The 20,422-nt window shown below is 44.5% G+C and overlaps 1 protein-coding gene across 5 annotated transcripts in view; it reads left to right on the top strand.

Moving 5' to 3' along the window:
• KCNJ15 (potassium inwardly rectifying channel subfamily J member 15) overlaps window positions 1-19,270 on the top strand; it is a 44,710-nt gene extending 25,440 nt beyond the window's left edge. For 3 of the 5 annotated variants that reach the window (XM_084617948.1, XM_084617947.1, XM_084617949.1), the window contains one exon: window positions 13,673-19,270. In XM_084617948.1, the coding sequence (XP_084474074.1) occupies window positions 13,689-14,816 (1,128 nt within the window). In that variant the 5' untranslated portion in view covers window positions 13,673-13,688 and the 3' untranslated portion in view covers window positions 14,817-19,270. Of the gene's footprint in view, window positions 1-6,349; window positions 6,433-7,356; window positions 7,887-13,672 lie in introns of those variants that run through there. The other 2 variants (XR_014710042.1, XR_014710043.1) reach the window with 2 other exon arrangements.
• The last annotated feature ends 1,152 nt before the right edge of the window (window positions 19,271-20,422 follow it).

Here is a 20,422-nt window from a genome sequence, read left to right as displayed (position 1 = left end):
GCTGAGATCCAGAATTAACCATCCTGATCAATTTCGCAAAATTGAGCATCAGCATTTAGCAAAAATCAAGCCTGACTTACCAGCTGCCCAGTTTGCCTGGGAGAGTCCTGATTTGCCCCATTTCTGGTTCCTAGGCAACTGAGACTGAGGGCTCGTCTACACTGCCACTTCAGTCGATATAAGTTACATCTCTCAGGGGTGTGAAAGAACCACCCCCACGACCAATGTAACTTACATCGACTTAAAGCGCTATCTACCCTGCGCTGCGTTAGTGGGAGATGCTCTCCTGCCAACATAGCTTCTGCCTCTCATTTAGGTGAAGTAATTAAGTCACCAGGAAAACACTTGATGCAGTGGCACCGAATTAGCATGGCAGTGAAGACAAGCCCTGCGTGAGGTTTTAGTGCTGCTGCTCCCCAGGTGCCAGCAGCGGGTCCCTTTGTGCAGGAGCTGTCTAAGAAGCAACTGTTGCCTTGCTTTCTGCTTCATCATCTGTCTGGCTATTTGCACTGTATTCCTCCACCTCCCATTGGGACTGTTCCTCTTCTAGTTTTGTCTCTGATTCTGCAGCATACAGCAGGGGAGGCAGGTACCAGTTCTAGTCCTCATTGGTAGCAACAGTGTGAGTGTCTCTTAAGGTATATACATAGGTAATCCTTCTGCCAGGAAGTTAACAGCAGCAATAAGGGCGAGGTTCAATACAAGTAGGGTCCCTCTCACCAAATAACTAAACTGATGTCTTGAGCCCCCTCCCAGTAACCTGGGAAAGTTAAATGCATCCTAGCCATTCACAGTCAGACTGAACTTCCTTGTGCACAAGCTCTCTGCAACTGCGTATGCAGAAGAAAATCTTTAGTAGGGGAAAGAGAACCCAGTGCTAAAGTTGGGAAAACACAGCACCAGAATGTATATGCAAATAAACCCAACCCATTTCAGTAATTTTGGCGGTCGTCTGCCTGCCTAACTTCCATGCCCCCTGGTATGGGCGTCCCCTGACTGTACTGCCTCACCCATCCACCAAGACCCACTCATTGTTGGAATCAATAGTCCAAGTGTCCCTTTGCAGGTCTTCTCCAGTCCCAAAGGAGCAGCTTACCTGGTCCTGCCTGGAGGTACCACCACTTAACCCATTTTGATAATTCAGGTTTACTAAGGGGCATCCATTCAATGAACTGTTGTCCCCTTCACTGTCCCATACCATAAAGTCCTCTGCATTGTCTGTTGCAGCAAAGTCCTTGGTATGCATTGTTTCTCACAGTGAAGTGAGCTAAGAGTGCTAAGCACCTTGAGTATAGAATCATAGACTTTAAGGTCAGAAGGGACCATTTTGATCGTCTAGTCTGACCTCCTGCACAACACAGGCTGCAGAATCTCACCCACTCTTGTAACAAACCCCTAACCCTTGTCTTAGCTATTGAAGTCCTCAAATTGTAGTTTAAAGACTTCAAAGTGCAGAGAATCCTCCAGCAAGTGACCTGTGCCCCACGCTGCGGAGGAAGGCAAAAAACCCCCAGGGCCTCTGCCAATCTGCCTTGGAGGAAAATTCCTTCCCGACCCCAAATATGGCGATCAGCTGAACCCTAAGCATGTGGGCAAGACTCACCAGCCAGACACCCAGGAAAGAACTGTAGTAACTCAGATCCCACCCCATCTAACATCCCATCACAGGCCACTGGGCACATTTACCACTAATAGTCTAAGATCAATTAATTGCTGCTGGCTGCTTAGAAATTAGCTCTTTGTTAGCGACGGCCTAAACTGAGAATTTCTAGTTCACAAGAAATTTTGACATTTTAAAATTTTTCATTCTGACTTGGACTAAAACAATTTTTTGACATTTTTCTGTGAACCTGAAACTCCAGAAATGGTTTGTTTTGAAAATGCTGACTCAGAGTGTTTCTGAAATGAAAAAGGCTCCCCTAGGCTGCATGAAATTGATAGGATTCTTGTCTTGACAGGAATCTTGATAGGATTCAGGAGTGAGCAGCAGTAAATCTGACAGAAATCCTGTCAATTTCACCACAAGCTGCCAGGGAAGGGCTTACAGGATTTGCGGCTAGGCGCAGCCCTGCTTCATGGACTGCCTGAGCTGGGGATGGCAGGACTTCCAGACAGAAGGCTCCCAAGGAGCCAGCTGGCCTGGGAGTCTGGAAGCCCTGGGTTCCATATCCCATGACAGTCTGTAGGATGGGGCTGCCCAGGAGCTGCATTTGGGAAATCCATCCTAGGACTTCCCAGCTCCATGGCAGGGAGCCGGGAAGTCCTGAGAACCCCACAGAGTTTCCAGGTTATGGCTCCACAGCTTGAGCCTAGAAGCCCTGGGAAAACCTCAAGGTTTCCAGGCTCCTTGCTATGGAGACTGGAGCCAAGCCATAATTAGAGTAGCGGATCCCAGAGTTTCCAGGCTCCTGGCTCCGTGCCAGAGAGGAGGTGCCCTGGAACCATGGACCCTGGAAGCCCTGAGGTCTCTATCCCCAAAGCCAGCCACACAATGGGGCTGCCCCAGAACTGTAGACACTTGACACTACATAAAACAACATACTTTTCCCTAGCCTCGTTCTTGGAAACGGTTGAACCATTTTGGCGGAAACTCCCATAAATAATTCACCCTGCAGCAGACACAGAGCATGGAAAATTTGAGCCCAAATGGTTAAAGTTTGGCAGTTATAACTGAAAACAGGGTGTGATAATGGGAAGTGTCGGACCACCTTCACTGTAGGTGGTGCTATCAGTCTTGCCTAACATACGATATTTGTAAAGCAATAAATAAAACTTGTAGGAGACCAAGATACTGTGGTGGTGAATGTGGTAACACACATGTAAATATGTAGAGTCCCTTTAATTCAAAGAGCTAAGGAGGGCAGGACAGGAAGGGGATACCTCCCAGGACCAGGGAAAACAGGACACCAAGGAATACCTCACAGGGAAAAGACACACCCCAGAGGGAAGGGGGAGAGGACATGGGAATGGAGGACCCCCAGAAGGGCACACTAACAAGGTAAGGAGAAAAAAAATGGGGAACCTCATACAGCAATGCCTACTGGACAAGAAAATGGGTAGTCTCTAGGATCTCCAGAGTTCTAATCCTGGCTCAGCTACTGTCTTGTTATGCAGCTTTGGATAAGACATTGGCCTCTCTCTCTGCTCCTTTCTGCTTACATAAAGTGGGCTAGGGATGCTTGCCTGCTTCACAGCAGTGTTGTGAGCATTAAATAGTGTTTGTACAGCACTTTGAAGCTGTAAGTGATACAGTGGGGAAGTGCTAAGTATTATTATGATAAGCATGTTCAGCTGATAATGGCTCTTTGTAACCTGCAGTTTAATTCTAGCACTCCGAGCCTCAGAAATGGAAAGTGTGACTTCATAATGAACTAGTGTCTGTTTAGACTTGCCCTCCTAAAGAGACAGGTAAGGTTTGCACAGAATGAACTGGGGGAAGGATGATGGGAGGGCAGAGTACCACTCAGGAATTGGGAGTCAGAATGCCTGGCTATACTAATACAGAGTAAAGATGAAAGCACTTTGAACTTAAGGAATTTGAAAAAATAATACCCCAGCAAAAGCCACATAAAAAAGTACTGAACATTTTGTAACTGAGAAAAAGTCATTCATAAAAAGGTTTGAATATAACAGGTTTCTGGTGATGCTTCACATAAATGTTTGTCTCTGTTCCAGCAGCATTTTATAACTTGTTTCATACAACAGAAAAACAAACTTTAGTAACAGTTTAGTTTGTTTTAAAAAATGGTGCTCATGAAGGATTCCAGATTGATAGCTCTGTGGACAGCAAAACCCTCTGTTTATCTTCTGAACATGGGCAGTGGCAGTGAAAGCTTCTCCATACTGCAGGGTCTATGTTCCTCAAACCTGTTTGGGGATCTGATCTAAAGCCCATTGAAAACAACAGAATCTCTCCATTGACTTGGATGGATTTTCTCTTTCTTGCTTGCTTTCTTTTTCTTCTGCCCGTCATTGTGGTACCTGAGCATCTTACACATAAAAGCAATAGCAATGGCCTTGGAGAGATATGAATCTCTGCCGGACACAGTGGAACACCCAGACTTCTTTGGTTTGACCTCATCCTTGACTGATCAAATGTCAGTCAGGCAGAGAAAAACTTATGAAGACCTATGACTGGATTTGGATGTTTTACTCCCTTTGCTGAGAGATGCATGTCTAAGATCAGTCAGATAGAGCTATTCATATCATCCATTGGACTCTGTTTTATGTGCCTTAGTATCAACTTGTGGTTGGGGAGAGGCAAATGGATGGGCTAGCTTTAGGAACTGATCTATCAGCCACAGGCAGATATATTTATAGGCATGAGAGTCCAGCCTTTTTACAAATAAAAGGCAATTCATTTAAAAAACATATTGGCACTGTTGATCAGATGGGCTACCAGCCTGTTCTTCCCTTCTCCCAGCTGTAGAGAAGACTGTTACTCCAGCCTGGAGCCTAGCCAGGAGCCTAGAAGTAACAGTCACTGGAAGAGTCCAGGGTTTCAGGTGACAAGGCTCTATTACTGGATGCTGCAGCCTGGGGAAGATGAGGAGCTCATTTTCAGGTACTGCCCACCTTTCTGATTCCATGTGTTGGAACATGGAGGAGGGTCTAGCTGGTCGACTGTCACAGAGCAGAACCTGCCACCGTCCAGCACTTGTGTAGCCCAGAGGGATGGTGGACAAAGTTGTGAGAATTTCTGAGACATGTTTACAACCCTCTGAACCTTGTGTGACTAGGGCTACCAACTTTCTAATCACACAAAACCGAGCACCCTTGCCCTGCCCCCTACGCTCACTTCTCTGAGGCCTTGCCCATGCCCCACCCCTTATCCAAGGCCCTGCCTCCGCTTGCTCCATCCCCCCTCCCTCCCTCGCTTGCTCTCCCCCACCCTCATTCACTTTCACCAGGCTGGGACAGGGGGTTGGGGTGCGGAAGGGAGTATGGACTCTGGGCTGGGAGTGCAGGCTTTTGAGTGGGGCTGGGGATAAGGAGTTTGGGGTGAAGGAAGGGGCTCCAGGATGGGGCCAAGGGGTTTGGAGTTTGGGAGGGGGCATGGGCTCCAGCTGGCGGGGTGTAGGCTCTGGGGTGGGGCCGGGAATGAGGGGTTTGGGGTGTGGGAGGGGACTCCGGGCTGGGGCAGGGAGGTGGGGTATGTGTGGGGGGGGGGTGAGGGCTCTGGCTGAGGGTGGGGCCAGGGATGAGGAGATTGGGTGCAGAAGGGGGCACCAGGCTCTGGGGTGGGGCTGGGGATGAGGGGTTTGGGGTGTGGGCGGGGCTACAGGGTCCCGGCATCACTTACCTTGGCTCCGAGGAAGCGGCCGCCAGATCCCTGCGGCCTCTAGGCGCACGGGTGGCCAGACAGGTGTGCACGGTGCCTTTGTGCCTGCAGGTGCTGCCCGCTCCCAGCTCAAAATGGTTGCAGTTCCCAGCCAATTGGAGCTGCGGAGCCAGCAGTTGGGGCACGGGCAGCACATGGAGCCTCCCAGTCACTGTCTGACCCAGCGCCTAGGGGCTGCAGGGACCTGGCAGCCACTTCCAGGAGCAATGAGGAGCCAGGGCAGGTAGGGAGCCTGCCTTAGCCCCGGGCCCCCACTGTGCCGCCGAACAGATTTTTAATGGCTCAGTTGGCAGTGCCAACCAGAGTTGCCAGGGTCCCTTTTCGACCGGGCATTCCAGTCAAAAACCGGACACCAGGCAACCCTATGTGTGACCTGCCAAAGATCTCAAGATGAAAAAGGTTTGTTTTCTTTTTTTCAAATGCTGGTAGCTTACAATGGCTAAAAGAGCAATGTAAGTTTTAGCCATTTATATTCAAGAGGAGGGTGGGGGAGGCTCCATTGGCAAAGCATATCTGATGGATAAGAAAGGAGGCATTTGAGGCCATTTGATCAAATAATGCTTTTGTACTTCTTTAATTGATTTGTGTAGGCCCAAGCAGATCCTAAACAAGCATATCTAGTTGCATGGTGAGGACATTTTTGTGTGTATGCAAGTGAGTCTCAGCTCTTTGATAATGTGGCCCTTGGCGTCAGTGTTAACATCAAGATACTGATTGTCAGTGGTTTGATACATAACTCTAAGTCCTGGTCTACACTACGGGGTTAGGTTGAATGTAGCCGCGTTAGGTCAATTTTATAATGAATGTGTCTACACGAGCAACCCCGTTCCATCAACCTAAAGGGCTCTTAAAATCGACTTTGGTATGCCTCCCCGGCGAGAGGAGTAGGTGTCCCGTGGACACCTGCAAGGGGGGAGTCTCACACAACACGGAGGAGGATTTTGTGGATGAGGACGAGGAGGAGGAGGAGAATGTGCAGCACGCAAGCGGTGAATCTGTTCTCCCCAGCAGCCAGGACCTTTTCATCACCCTGGAGCCAAAACCCTCCCAAAGCGGGATCCCCGACCCTGAAGCCAGAGAAGACAGCTCTGGTGAGTACACATTTGTAACTACAGTACGGGGTATAGAAACTAGTGTTTGATTTGCCCTGAAGAATTGGGACGCATTCGCGGCCAGTACAGCTACTGGGAAAGTCTGTTAACGTGTCTGGGGATGGAGTGGGAATCCTCCAGGGACGTCTCCATGAAGCTCTCCTGGAGGTACCCTTAAAGCCTTTGCAGAAAGTTTCTGGGGAGGGCTGCCTTATTTCGTCCTCCACGGTAGGACACTTTACCACGCCAAGCCAGTACCAAGTAGTCTGGAATCACTGCAGCACAAAGCATGGCAGTGAATGGTTCTGGGTTTTGGTTGCATTCAAGCAACATTTGGTCTTTATCTTTCTGTGTCAGGCTCAGGAGAGTGATATCATTCATGGTCACCTGGTTGAAATAGGGGAATTTTTGTAAGGGAACAGTAAAAGGACCCCGTTCATGCTGGGTTGTTTGCGCTTGGCTAAGAGGGATCATCCTGGAGAATAGCCACGTGGTGGGGGGAGGGGTGAAGGGATTATCCCAGAGAACAGCCACACGGTAGGGTTGGGGGGAGGTGTGTGCTGCACATCCACCCGAAAACTGCAGCCCCTCCTTTTAAATGTGAAATCCAGCCAGCATTGCTTGCTATGGGAAAGGAGGGCGCTGCAGTTTGAAACCATTCCCACATGTTATGAAGGCGTAGGAAGCCAACCCTGCGTACCCTTTAGCTTACCATGGCTGCCTGGAAACCGAATTCTGTTGCCCAACCATGTGCAATGTGTCACCATACCGGCAGGTGCTCAATATAAAAGGGAAAATGCGACCTTTACCTAAAGCACATGTGCTATCTGCTGCAGATTGCTTGATTCGCTGTGAAAGAGTCTCCCTTTTGTTCTCAGAAATGTATCATCTTACATTTTACTCTCCCTTTTTATCTCCACCCAGGTGCAAATGTTTCTATGCTTCCCCATCATCTCCGTCCCTGAGGTTATCACCGATTAGAAGGCGAAAAAAACGCACTCGCAATGACATATTTTCCAAGCTCATGCAGTCCTCCCGCACTGATAGGGTGCAGCTGAATGTATGGAGGCATTCAGTGGCAGAGGCCGTAAAAGCATTAAGTCAGTGCGAAGAGCAGAGGCAGGAGGCGATGCTGAGGCTAATGGGGGAGCAAACGGGATATGATGAAGCATCTGTTGGAGCTGCAGGAAAGCCAACAAGAGCACAGACCCCCACTGCATCCATTGTATAACCACCTGCCCTCCTCCCCAAGTTCCATATCCTCCTCACCCAGATGCCCAAGAACGCAGGGAGAGGGAGGCTCCGGGCACCCAGCCACTCCACTCCAGAGGATGCCCAAGCAACAGAAGGCTGTCATTTGAACAGTTTTGATTTGTAGTGTGGCTACAATAAGCAATGTGGCTTTGTTCTTCCCTCCTCCCGCACCCCACCTAACCTGGGCTACCTTGTCAGTTATCTCACCTTTTTTTAATTAATAAAGAAAGAATGCTTGGTTTCAAAACAATAGTTACTTTATTTCCTTTGCCAGCTATGATCGAAGGGGGGAGGGTGGTTGGCTTACAGGGAATTAAAATCAACAACTGTCACACTGAAGCCTGGCCAGTCATGAAACTGGTTTTCAAAGCCTCTCTGATGTGCAGCGCACCTAGCTATGCTCTTCTAATCGCCCTGGTGTCTGGCTGCTCAAAATGGGCCACCAGGCGATTTGCCTCAACCTCCCACTCCGCCATAAACGTTTTCCCCTTATTCTCACAGATATTGTGGAGGACATAGCAAGCATGAATAACCATGGGAATACTGGTTGCGCTGAGGTCTGACCTAGTCAGCAAACAGTGCCAGCAAGCTTTTAAACGTCCAAAGGCACATTCTACCACCATTCTGCACATGCTCAGCCTACAGTTGAACTGCTCCTTACTACTGTCCAGGCTGCCTGTGTATGGCTTCATGAGCCATGGGAGCTAGGGGTAAACTGAGTCCCAAAGGATAACTATTGGCATTTCAACATCGCCAACAGTAATTTTCTGGTCTGGGAAGTAAATCCCTTCTTGCAACTGCTCGAACAGCCTGGAGTTCCTAAAGATGCAAGCGTCATACACCTTTCCTGGACATCCTACGTTGATGTTGGTGAAATGTCCCTTGTGATCTACCAGTGCTTGCAGCACCATTGAGAAGCAGCCCTAGCGGTTTACGTACTGCTTGGCAAGGTGGTCTGGTGCCAAGATAGGGATGTGCATTCCGTCTATTGCCCCACCACAGTTAGGGAAACCCATTGCAGCAAAGCCATCCACTATGACGTGCATATTCCCCAGAGTCACTACCCTTGATAGCAGAAAGTCATTGATTGCATTGGCTACTTGGATCACAGCAGTCCCCACAGGAGACTTGCCCACTCCAAATTGATTCCCAACTGACCGGTAGCAGTCAGGTGTTGCAAGCTTCCACAGGGCTATTGCCACTCGCTTCTCAAGTTTCAGGGCTGCTCTCATCTTCGTATTCCTGCGCTTCAGGGCAGGGAAAAGCAACTCATAAAGTCCAAGGTCAGGGAAAAGCAACTCACAAAGTTCAAGGAAAGAGGACTTACACATGTGAAAGTTTTGCAGCCACTGTGAATCATCCCATTCTTGCCGCACTATGCGGTCCCACCAGTCTGTGCTTGTTTGCCGGACCCAGAATCAGCGTTCCACTGTATCAACCAGCCCCACTGCCACCATGATGTCCCAACTGCCACATCCCATGCTTTCAGGAATGTCTGTGTCCATGTCCTCCTCACAATTGTCCTCATGCTGGCGTCTCTTAGCCCAGGTCTGCACATATACTCCAGGATAATGCGTGAGGTGTTTACAATGCTCACAACAGCAGCGGTGAGCTGAGCGGGCTCCACGCTTGTTGTGCTATGGCATCTGCACAGGTAACCCAGGAAAAAAGGCGCGAAACAATTGTCTGCTGTTGCTTTCACAGAGGGAGGGGCGACTGATGACATATACCCAAAACCACCTGCGACAATGTTTTTGCCCCATCAGGCATTGGGAGCTTAACCCAGAATTCCAATGGGCAGCAGAGACTGAGGGAACTGTGGGATAGCTAGCCATGGTATTGAGGACACAGTCCTCCGACTTAATGTGCTAGTGGGGACATACATAATCGACTGTATAAAATTGATTTCTAAAAATCAACTTCTATAAAATCGACCTAATTTCGTAGTGTAGACATACCCTAAGGTTTCTTGATCTTGTGTGTACTAAAGTCCTTTACCAGTACACAGTCTGGTGGGGAATCTCTTTTTTGGTGGTTACAAAGTTCTGACCAGAAATCTGGAGGGGCTAACTGTTGGGCATTACAGTACAAAATAAATCTGAGACTACTCCTTCCCTGCCCTTATTATGCTACTGTTTCTTTAAGCTATCAATTAATTCAAATGTTAGAGTTGGGGCGGGTTTGGTTTCTTTTTTAACAAGGTATTTTGGCTAAGTAACCTGATAGTTTTCATTTCAGTATAAATCAACTAGTTTGCTCCCTTACAACTAGCAAATGTCATTGTTATTGGGAATGTTTCTTTGAAAAATGTAAATTTGTTGTTTTAGGAATGTTTGCTGATTCAGGAAAAAATTAAAAGGAAAAGAAGTAGAATAAAAGCTGGGCAGGGAATCAAGACAGAACTAAAAACTTCCAGATGTAAGGAAGTCCCCCTGTAGAAATATTTTAAGGTGCCTGTTTATAAAATGCATACAGAATGAGATGGAGAATATTAAGGAAAATATTATAATGACATTGTATAACTCAATGACTTGCCCTCATATGGGATACTGTACAGGTTACCCCATCTCAGAAAGGCTATTTCCGAATTAGAGGAGGTTCAGAGACCAGTGATGAAAACTATTAAGGACATGGAAAAGCTCTCATATGAAGAGAGATTGAAAAGATTGGGATTGTTAACCTTAGAGAGGAACTGACTAAGAGGGGATCAGATAAAAGTATATGAAATAATGAATGATTTAGGGAAGGTTGATTGGCATCTTCTGTTCAATCTTTCTCTCTAATCTCCACAAGAACAAGGGGACATTCAATGACATTGGAAAGTGGCAAATACAAAAATGAAATGCTTATCCAGACAGCTCACTGTGAGCCTGTGGAACTCATTGCCACAAGATATCACAGAGGCCAGGAGTTTAGCAGGTTCAAAAAGGGATTAGATATTTATGTGAGTAACAAGACTATCCTGTTAAAATAGAAACCATTTTTAAAACCAGGAGCTTTGGAAGGGATAAAACCCCTCAAGCTTCAGGGTATAAGCCAATCTCTAACTATTTGGGTTTGGAGAAAATTTACCTTGGGTGCAGGTTATCCCATAACTAGTTACTAAAGGGTTCATTCCTCTGAAGAATCTGACACTGGATTAGATGGGCTGCTGGTCTTGTACAGTATTGCAATGCCTCTGTCATGCAGCAAGGATGACACCAAGCAAAGTACTTTTACAGTAAGAAAAAACCAACATGAATTTCCCATGAGAGGAATAAATATAATAAAGGAATTCAAACTTGTGCAGGAATAGATGATGTAACAGGGAAAATGCAGGAAGTCAGAAAAAAGTCCAGGATCAGATGGGATCCATTCCAGAATACCAAAGGAAGTATCTGAAGAGCTGAGAGCCTTGAGATAATATAGAAAAAAAATCAAGAGAGGAGCCTAGCAAAGACCAGAATGAAGCTATTATCATGCGTATATAAGCTAAGGGAGATCCAGCAACCTACAGATCAGTAAGTCCCCACCACAGAAGTGGAGAAAAGGCTGGGGATGTCAGGAACAGAGCGTCAGGTCGCTTGAGTGAAAGGGTGAATGGGAGGTTACTTGGAACATTCTGTAGGTCACTTACAGCTGAACTGAAATCTGATGTCTTCGGAAGAGGCAGCACAAGTTGTAACTGTTCCCTGCTCCGAGCAACCCTGAGAAAGAATCACGCCTTAGAATCACAGTTTCTTCCCTGGCTCCTCCCTGCTGTCTTGGAGGAGACTGTTTTGCTATAGCCCATTAGGGTATGTTTACACTGGGCTCCCGGGGCTTAGGCAAAGGGGCTGTTTAATTACGGTGTAGATGCCCAAGCTCTGGGACCTTCCCACCTCACAGGCCCATCATTCGCCATCCCCCCACAGCTCAACTCCACTGACTGGTGCACTGAGGGGAGAGAGCAGGTCCTTGGCTCTCTCCACCCATGCCTCACACAACCGCACAACTGGGAGGAGGTAGCAGCTCTGGGGAGCCTGCTCTGCCCCCTGCACAAAAAGGAGCAATGCTGGTGGGCTGCACAGGGGAGTGGGCTGGCCCTTACTCTGCTGCATGGCCTCAAAGTCCAGGTACAATTTGGCCTTTAGAAGATTAAAGCTACTTGTGGCAGAGAACTGATTGTAACCCATCACTTCTCATGAATGGAAGCAGAGACTACGGAGAAGTGAGCATTAGAGGAGATAGGATTGATATCAGGACAGATTTTAGGCACTTTTTATATCAATATCTTATCATGGTAATGCTTGATGAGGGCAATGGAGCTTCTTGACTGTATGGCATGAATTTTTTCCTCATGAGTTTTGCATTGCATGTTGCATATACTTACATAAGCTGTATTTTCTCTGGCAGCACCATTTGAGTTCTGGGCTTGTCTAAATAGCAGTTGCTCATATGCTGCTGTGTTTTGTTTTGCTTTTTCTGCTTCCTCCTGTAGTTCTTTTTAAGATCACTTGGTATTTTTTTTTCTTCTTTTTTTCTGTTTATCTGGACATGCTGCCCAGTCTGTGTGGTGGTTTGATTGTCCCATAAAAGGTCTCCTGCTGGGATCATCATAATTTAGAACTGAGCCTAAAATGAGCTTTAACGATTAATACAAAATCTGAATGAATTACAGTGTGACAATACAAATAAAATTGCAATTACTTTCCCCCTGAAAAACCTGTAATGTGGTTATCAGTGTATTTAGTAAACAAAACTCTCTTTTATTGACATAACAGGAAAGTTACAACACTGAACAATTATGTTGTTGTCCGGGGCAGGCACCCCTCCCCCCCACAAATAGGTCTTGAGTTTCCTGCAAGTTTCTTTTAAGTAGTTACAAGGGAGAACTTTTTTTCCTGTGGTTCATAAAAAAGAAACACTTATTAAAGCTTCTTTTTAAGCAAAACAATGGAACAAACCGATGTTTGTTGTACGAACTGCCAAAAGCACAAAGGATGCATGGGGGCTTTTTTTAGAGCAGGAAGTTTTGTTATTGGAAACTACCACTGTAACATCCCCTGTCCTTGCACTACGCAACCACTGTCTTGTCCTGGAAGCAGTGTTTCTTTATTTGCCTCATCAAACTGGCACAGGCAACCTTCTCCTGCACTCTGTGGGCTTTGTTCTGTCCTGAATGTACTCCCACTTAATCTCCATCTGCACTGAACTTGGTTCACAGTAAACAAACCTTTTGAGTCTTGTGCTCCATTGAGTCCTGTGTTTACACAGGTCAGGGCCTAATGCTAGAATGCTGAATTTGTGAATTGCCTCCTGTTTTCCACTGACTGTTTGAAATTGGAGTGCTATATGTTACAAAGAGCCTTGAAGAGTTTTCAGGTGCAAATATTTCTTTCCAAAACTCTCCTTTATGTGTTCACAGGACTATGCTGTTTCCCTGTAGCTTAGTTCTATGTTTAGGGAAGAGCTAGAAATGATTGATTAAATCACTTATGGAAGTTAATTAGCCATGAACAAAATTTGATTTGCTTATTTTGACTGTGTTGTTTTGCGAGACAAAGGTAGTCCAGCATTCTAAATCAAGCATCAAAATGTGTTTAATTTTAATGAAATCCCTCTCCTGAGTGCATGAGTGGGAATAAATGTAGTAGTCAAAACAAGTCTCTCCTGCTTTCTCGACAATATATGAGAAGAATTTTACCTCATGCCTTTTTAAAAAATACAGTCCTAACATAGGATTTTAGCTTGGTCAAATTTCTTTTCCAAGCTACCAAAAGATAGTCCATTTCTCCTTATATGGCAGTCACTACAGTCAAGGTATTACTTTAAAAAAAAAAAGTCAACTAGCTTTAATATCAGACACTATATGATGGTAGCTTTTTGTTCCAGGGGCATTCCTTTACTATACATCTGTAATGCGGTCATGATTGTGTACCTTCTGTCCTTCTGTGTTTCACATGATTTTTAAGGCTCGTGTACTTTGACTTTGTTAAATAACTAAATTCTTTTTTTCTCTTCTTAGAACTGAGGAACTGAAAATGGGCACCACTCAAATCAATACATCGAGTGCCCCACTCATTAACAGTATCATCAGTGCTGACCTCAAGACACACAGACCCCGAGTGATGTCCAAAAATGGTCACAGCAATGTGAGAATTGACAAAGTAGATGGTATATACCTGCTTTACCTTCAAGATTTGTGGACAACGGTTATAGACATGAAGTGGAGATACAAACTTACCCTGTTTGCTGCTACTTTTGTGATGACCTGGTTCCTCTTTGGAGTTATCTATTATGCCATTGCATTTCTTCATGGAGATTTAGAAAGGGATCCTTTCCCCCCCAAACATATGCCTTGTGTCAAGGAAGTAAACTCACTAACGGGGGCATTTCTCTTTTCTTTGGAGTCACAGACAACTATTGGTTATGGCTTCCGTTTCATCACAGAGGAGTGCCCTCATGCCATATTCCTCCTGGTTGCTCAGCTGGTCATCACAACTTTGATTGAGATCTTTATCACTGGTACCTTCTTGGCCAAAATTGCAAGACCCAAAAAACGGGCTGAGACTATTAAGTTCAGTCATTGTGCTGTAATTACCAAACACAATGGAGAGCTTTGCCTTGTGATCAGAGTGGCAAATATGAGGAAGAGCCTTCTGATTCAGTGTCAGCTGTCTGGGAAGCTTCTTCAAACCTATGAAACCAAAGAAGGGGAGAGAATCCTGCTCAACCAAGCCAGTGTCAAATTCCATGTTGACTCCTCTTCAGAAAGTCCTTTTCTCATTTTACCTTTAACCTTTTATCATATATTGGATGAAAGTAGCCCTTTAAGAGATCTCACACCCCAAAACCTAAAAGAAAAGGATTTTGAACTGGTTGTCCTCTTGAATGCCACAGTAGAATCCACTAGTGCCGTCTGCCAAAGCAGAACTTCTTATATCCCAGAGGAGATCCACTGGGGTTATGAGTTTGTACCTGTGGTTTCTCTCTCTCAAAATGGTAAATATGTTGCTGATTTTAGTCAGTTTGAGCAAATCAGAAGAAGTGTAGACACTACTTTTTATAGCATGGACTCTGAAAAACAGAAACTAGAAGAGAGATACAGACAGGAAGATGAAAGAGAGAGAGGACTGAGAACAATGTTGTTACAGCAAAGCAATGTTTGATTGTATGAGCAAACTCTAACATTAGTAATGCCTATTTACAAACTGAAACAAAAGCATACATTATATACTGTATGGCTCTTAAGAAAATGCATCAGAGACCTCTTAAGCAAGTACCTTGGTATAGAGTAAACCTGTCCTTTTGTCAAGTCAAGTTGTTAATTGAGTATTTGTTTTAATTAGGTGGGATTTCTTTGTTTATCATAATGATTTAACAGAGTTGGATTTATTTTGAGAATCTGCCTTGTACCAACTGTCAGATCAGACATACTACTTTCCATTTGGTAAGTGGCCTTTGATACCATGAGAAGATTTCTTCACATAGGTATTTGCCATGGTTTAATTGTAACAGTGGGATCTCAAAGCTAGCACACAAGTGCTTCCAGAAGGAAACAGGCTCCTTTAAAATGTTTATTTTCAAACCAGTGCTTTATTCTCTTTACGTGGTCTTAACTAAGTTAATGTGAGAGAAGTGTGGTTCAATCAATGCAGACATACTATAGCTGGTAAAAAGAACAGGAGTACTTGTGGCACCTTAGAGACTAACAAATTTATTTGAGCATAAGCTTTCCTGAGCTATAGCTCACTTCATTGGATGTATGCAGTGGAAAGTACAGTGGGGAGATTTTGAACTGGTTGTCCGCTTGAATGCCACAGTAGAATCCACTAGTGCCGTCTGCTAAAGCAGAACTTCTTATATCCCAGAGGAGAGCCGATGAAGTGGGCTGTAGCTCACGAAAGCTTATGCTCAAATAAATTGGTTAGTCTCTAAGGTGCCACAAGTCCTCCTGTTGTTTTTGTGGATACAGACTAACACGGCTGCTACTCTGAAACCTATAGCTGGTAAACACATTCTTTTATCCTGAGAGAGAGAAAATTACTTGTACACTAATAGCCCGCTGGGCTTTGTTAAAAGGGTTTTCTCAGCTCCATTAGGGACCATTAGTTTCTTGAACACTCATTTGTTTTTTTACCATGTTAATGGCAGGCTTGTATATAATATCTAGGGAGAGAGCTGAGAGCAGTTAACACTGAATCAAAACAGTAATTAACTGAGTTAAAACTGGCTTTGCCAAGACTTTTTGTTTTCATAAAGTGTAAATCATTTCTACTAGCAGCCTAACAATACATTTCTGAAGGTTGCTTGTTTTGCCATGGGCCATATTTAATTTTTGTTAAATGAAATCTTGATGACATCTGTAGCCAATATTTACTGTTTCTGCCCACTTTAATGGACAAACATTCCTTTGATCCATTTCAGTTTCGGTCTATTAAACCACTCTATTAATAAAGGAATGTAATTTGAACAATTGCTGATTTCTTTGTGGTGCAGTCAGAGGGTGTGGTAGTTAGGATATGCTTGGAATATTCATTTACATATAGCAAAAGCAAAGCTTACAGATTGACTCACTTTAGCTAGACAGGGAATTGGCAGAAACCAATGGTGAATGGGAAACATACTTCTGCACAAAGAACAGCTGTCCGATACAATTTAGAAATGAGTTCCCTTTCAGCCCCAGGTGTGCTTTTGCCAGTGGCAGTAGTGAACTCCAGAGGCCCTGATCTGGCAAACCTGGTACATAGATAAGTGCCTGTTTACCTGAGTGTGAGCTTTGGGTGTGTCATGTATGCAGGCTAGGCCTAGGTCTGGGAAGCACTGGGTTCTGCCATTAAGGTAAATCATTTTCGAGTTCCCTTCCAGCCCTACATTTCTATGATTTTATGCCAAGAAAAATGTTAGCTCACTTGCACTTGACCAGAATTAGAGCTGTGCAAACCCTAAAGGATATGCTCTAGCTGAACTACAAGTCACTAGGCTAGATGCAGATATCACTGGGTGCAATGCTGTGGCCTGTATTACACAGGAGGTCAGACTAGATGATTATAATAGTCCAGTCTGTCCTTAAACTCTGTTAATCTACTTGTACCAAATAATAGTAGAAAGTTAGCCCTCTTTTCTCCTGCTCATTAATTAGCTTTGGGTAGACTTTGATTTTGAAAATGTGTTAAGGATTTGAAACTGTACAACCCATGAACAAATATGAAGAAATTTCAGCTTATGGGTTGTTTATGAACTATTTGCTTCATCAATGTCTTCAGCTCCTCATTACTAGTTTTTCATGATGTTAAGTGACTCAAGTCACATGGGCTACCTTCCGCTACTTCCCTGGGTATCTTAGAGACAGGAAAAAAGAACTTAAAGAGATTTTGAGATGGCCTCGAACACTTATAGTGGGATCCAAAAGGTACTTAAGTGCCTAAACCCCGGACTTAGGCACCTAAGTCTCAGGGTTAGGTGCCAAAATCCCAGTTTTTGCTCCATTCTGATCCACAAAACTCCTGCCAAGCCCTGAAGGTGCTAAACTTGCTTGGCACCAAAGTTTTCAGGGTAGAAGTTCCTTAGGTGCCTATGTTACTGCCTCTGAGCACAAACACCATTGCCTCACCCTAGGTGTCTGGAATCTGGATGTCTATTCCTCACCTACGCCCCAGAGTGAATCACAAACTGGGAGAGGATAGGCATTCAGTTGCCTACCTCATGTGCAGGGCCCAATCTGACAGGCAGCCTCAGAGCATGTCTACTGGATCGGGTTCCATTGGTCTCTCTAGCCCAATAACTATTTAATGATTTATCTACAGTGAAAAAGTCCTTGGGCTAGAGAGAAAGAACGACTCCATAGCCTGGTGGTTAGGGCACGCTTCTGGGGTGTGGGAGAACGGGGAGTCAGTCCCCCTGCTCTGATCACTCTTTCATTATTTATCCCAGTGGAACAGCTTCAACAGCAGAAGCCCCACGTCAGAATATCCCATATCTCATGCTTAGAGCACCCTCCTAAGAGGTGGGAGATCCCTGTTCAAATTGTTTCCCCCCTCTGGAAGAGAGGGAGGAATTAAACCTAGGTCTCCCACATCCCAGGTGAGGGCTCTAACCACTGGGTTAAAGGTTATAAGGTGGGTGGCACCACCACTACCTCCTCCTCCAGCCATTTTGTGTGGAGGCAGGTACCTAACTCATTCCTGCAAGAAATGCCTTAGCCACCTAAGCTGCCTGACCCCAAAGGGTGGGTTCCTGTTTGTGAATTGCTGCGTAGAGCTAGATGCCTGTCTCCGAGAGAGGAGACGTGCTTAGCACACACTCCTCTGATCGGTGTCTCCCATTGCCCAACTTAGGCGGCTCCCTGCCTAGCACTGGTGGCTTTTAGCTCCATTGTAAAGTGCCTGTCTCTCTCCATTCATTGTATAGGGAGCCTAGGCACCTAACTCAGCTTCGTTGTTCCTGTGATTTTTTCTAAGCATCTAAAAGTTAGGCACCATGATGCTCAGTTTTACAAAGCCTAAGTCCCTTCGTGGATCCCACCCTTAGTGTATAGCACTGTGCAAATGCATTTGCACAAGTATTTGTGAGTAGAGTTAAGTGAATAATTGATTTTTTGGTTCAGTCTCTAAACCGAAAAATCTGGAAAAAAAAAGTTGATTAGTTTCAAACTGAAAGTGAATGCTCACTGAATCAAAACAAAACAGAAAACATTGTGTTTGGATTGAACAAAATATTTAGACTGTCATTTCATTCTGCAAATGTTGTTTTGAAACAAAATGTCAAAAGGGTTAGTTTTAAAAAAATGAATATTTTTTCAGGGTCCTTTCAGCCAAACCTATTTATCAAATTCAGCCAAGTAATTTTGCATTTGTGAATAGTTTCAGTGCCCCTCAACACGCATTCTGGGGCAAATTTACTATTCACTGAAATTCCCCCCTCCCCCGTTCTACTTGGGAGGTCTTTGCTTTCTAAACAAATGCAAAACTTCTTGCAAAAATGGCTCTCATATTTGTATAGACAAATAAAACGGGTCGTGAGCACTGAAGTGAATTCATGATTTTATATTCGAACAAATCTCCACCGTTACATTTGGTAGTATATGCCCAGCTCCAGTGAGAACACTTCCTATGACAGCCTGCTCTCAATTCAAAACAGGTATGATGACTATGCACCGATTGTGCCTGATCCATAATGTAAAACAGCACAAAAGAAGGCATTGTGTAGACTGTAGCACTTGCATATTTGATATTAAAATTCTGCCTGGCTGGAATATAACTATTTATCTGTCACACTTATGTATGTTGTTACATGAATAATGGAACGTTATGCTCTTACTAGGCTGGTCAGCCATCAGCCTATTCTATGAAAATATTAGATTACCAGTTCTGGGTCTTCTTAATGGAGAAGATTTCTGCTGAACATCCTGTACCCACCTGGCTTGGAAAAACTTTTGAAACATTTCCAGTGCTTTACATAGTCTGTCAGGGGAGGCTACTCAGAATTGTCCTGTTCTGAGTCACCACATAACAAACAGAACCCAAACCATGTAATTCACAAGTAGCACAGCAACTGTATTTTGTATATATTGTATATATATTTTTAATAATAAACTTTTTGATGATCATTGCACATCTCAACAGATTGCGTGAGCTGTATTACATTAATTCGATTTTACCTTCTTTGATTAGCAGCCTGAACAATGTGTCTGACATCATTAGAACTGATAGGAGCTAAGCGCTGTGTATAGACGTAAGTATCTGCTAGAGGTTTGGTAGCAGACACACCAACCTCAGATGAATATCTTCATAAACAAAATACTATGGGCCTGATTCTAGTGTAGAGGAGACTTAGACCGGGAGCTTTAAAGGACCGTGTATATTTTCAATATTTGTGCATAGCTTTTCTACTACAAAGTGTTAGCCTCCCGTTGTTCCATTCCAAAGTCTCTCCTCCTGTACTGTACATGTTAAGGAGCGAATTGTTTGATTTCAGATAGGGTCACAACTCACTCACTTTCCTCTGCTAAGATGATATACCCTTAAATCACTGAGAAGAGTAAGATTTCACTTAACAGCTGTGGTCAAACAATAATTTTCAAGTTAGGCGATTGTTGCTTATCCTTTAATCCAATAAACTTGTAAACTTGTGTGTGAAAATGTACCCGTTGCAGTGCTCCAGATTAAGAAATGACTCAGAATAAATATGAAAATCCACAAACTGGAATAAAGTATGCAATGCCTGCTAAACTGCTAACCTTGCTATTTATGGCAAGAAAAGGGAGGGCTATTTTCACAGAGATCACTAAAAATTCTCTGGGAATGTTGCATTAAGTAGGAGAGGTCTTTAAGTATAGGTCTTTATGTTATCCTACACTAGGGCAAATCTTGGAAGGAATAACACATATTATAGCAATGGTTTCACCTAACCAGTGAAGGATGCCTGTTGTGTGCCATGAAGCCATTGTCATTGAGCATGAGTCTGTAGACGACTGCCTTCCTCTTGAGAAAACTAAAATGAACAAGTTTCAGGGGGTAGCCGTGTTAGTCTGTATCAGCAAAAATAACAAGGAGTCCTTGTGGCACCTTAGAGACTAACAAATTTATTTGGGCATAAGCTTTCGTGGGCTAAAACGCACTTCATCAGATGCATGGAGTGAAAAATACAGTAAGCAGAATATATATTATAGCACATGAAAAGATTGGAATTGCCTTACCAAGTGGGGGGGGGTCAGTGCTAACAAGCCAATTCAATTAAGGTGGAAATAGTCCAGACAGCTTACAGACAGCCCCCG

This window comes from Lepidochelys olivacea, assembly GCF_965140295.1.
Source record: "Lepidochelys olivacea isolate rLepOli2 genome assembly, chromosome: 1".
NCBI classification, from domain to species: Eukaryota; Metazoa; Chordata; order Testudines; family Cheloniidae; genus Lepidochelys; species Lepidochelys olivacea.
The sequence above is the reverse complement of the archived record's forward strand: the minus strand, read 5'-3'. Positions and strand labels throughout refer to the sequence as shown.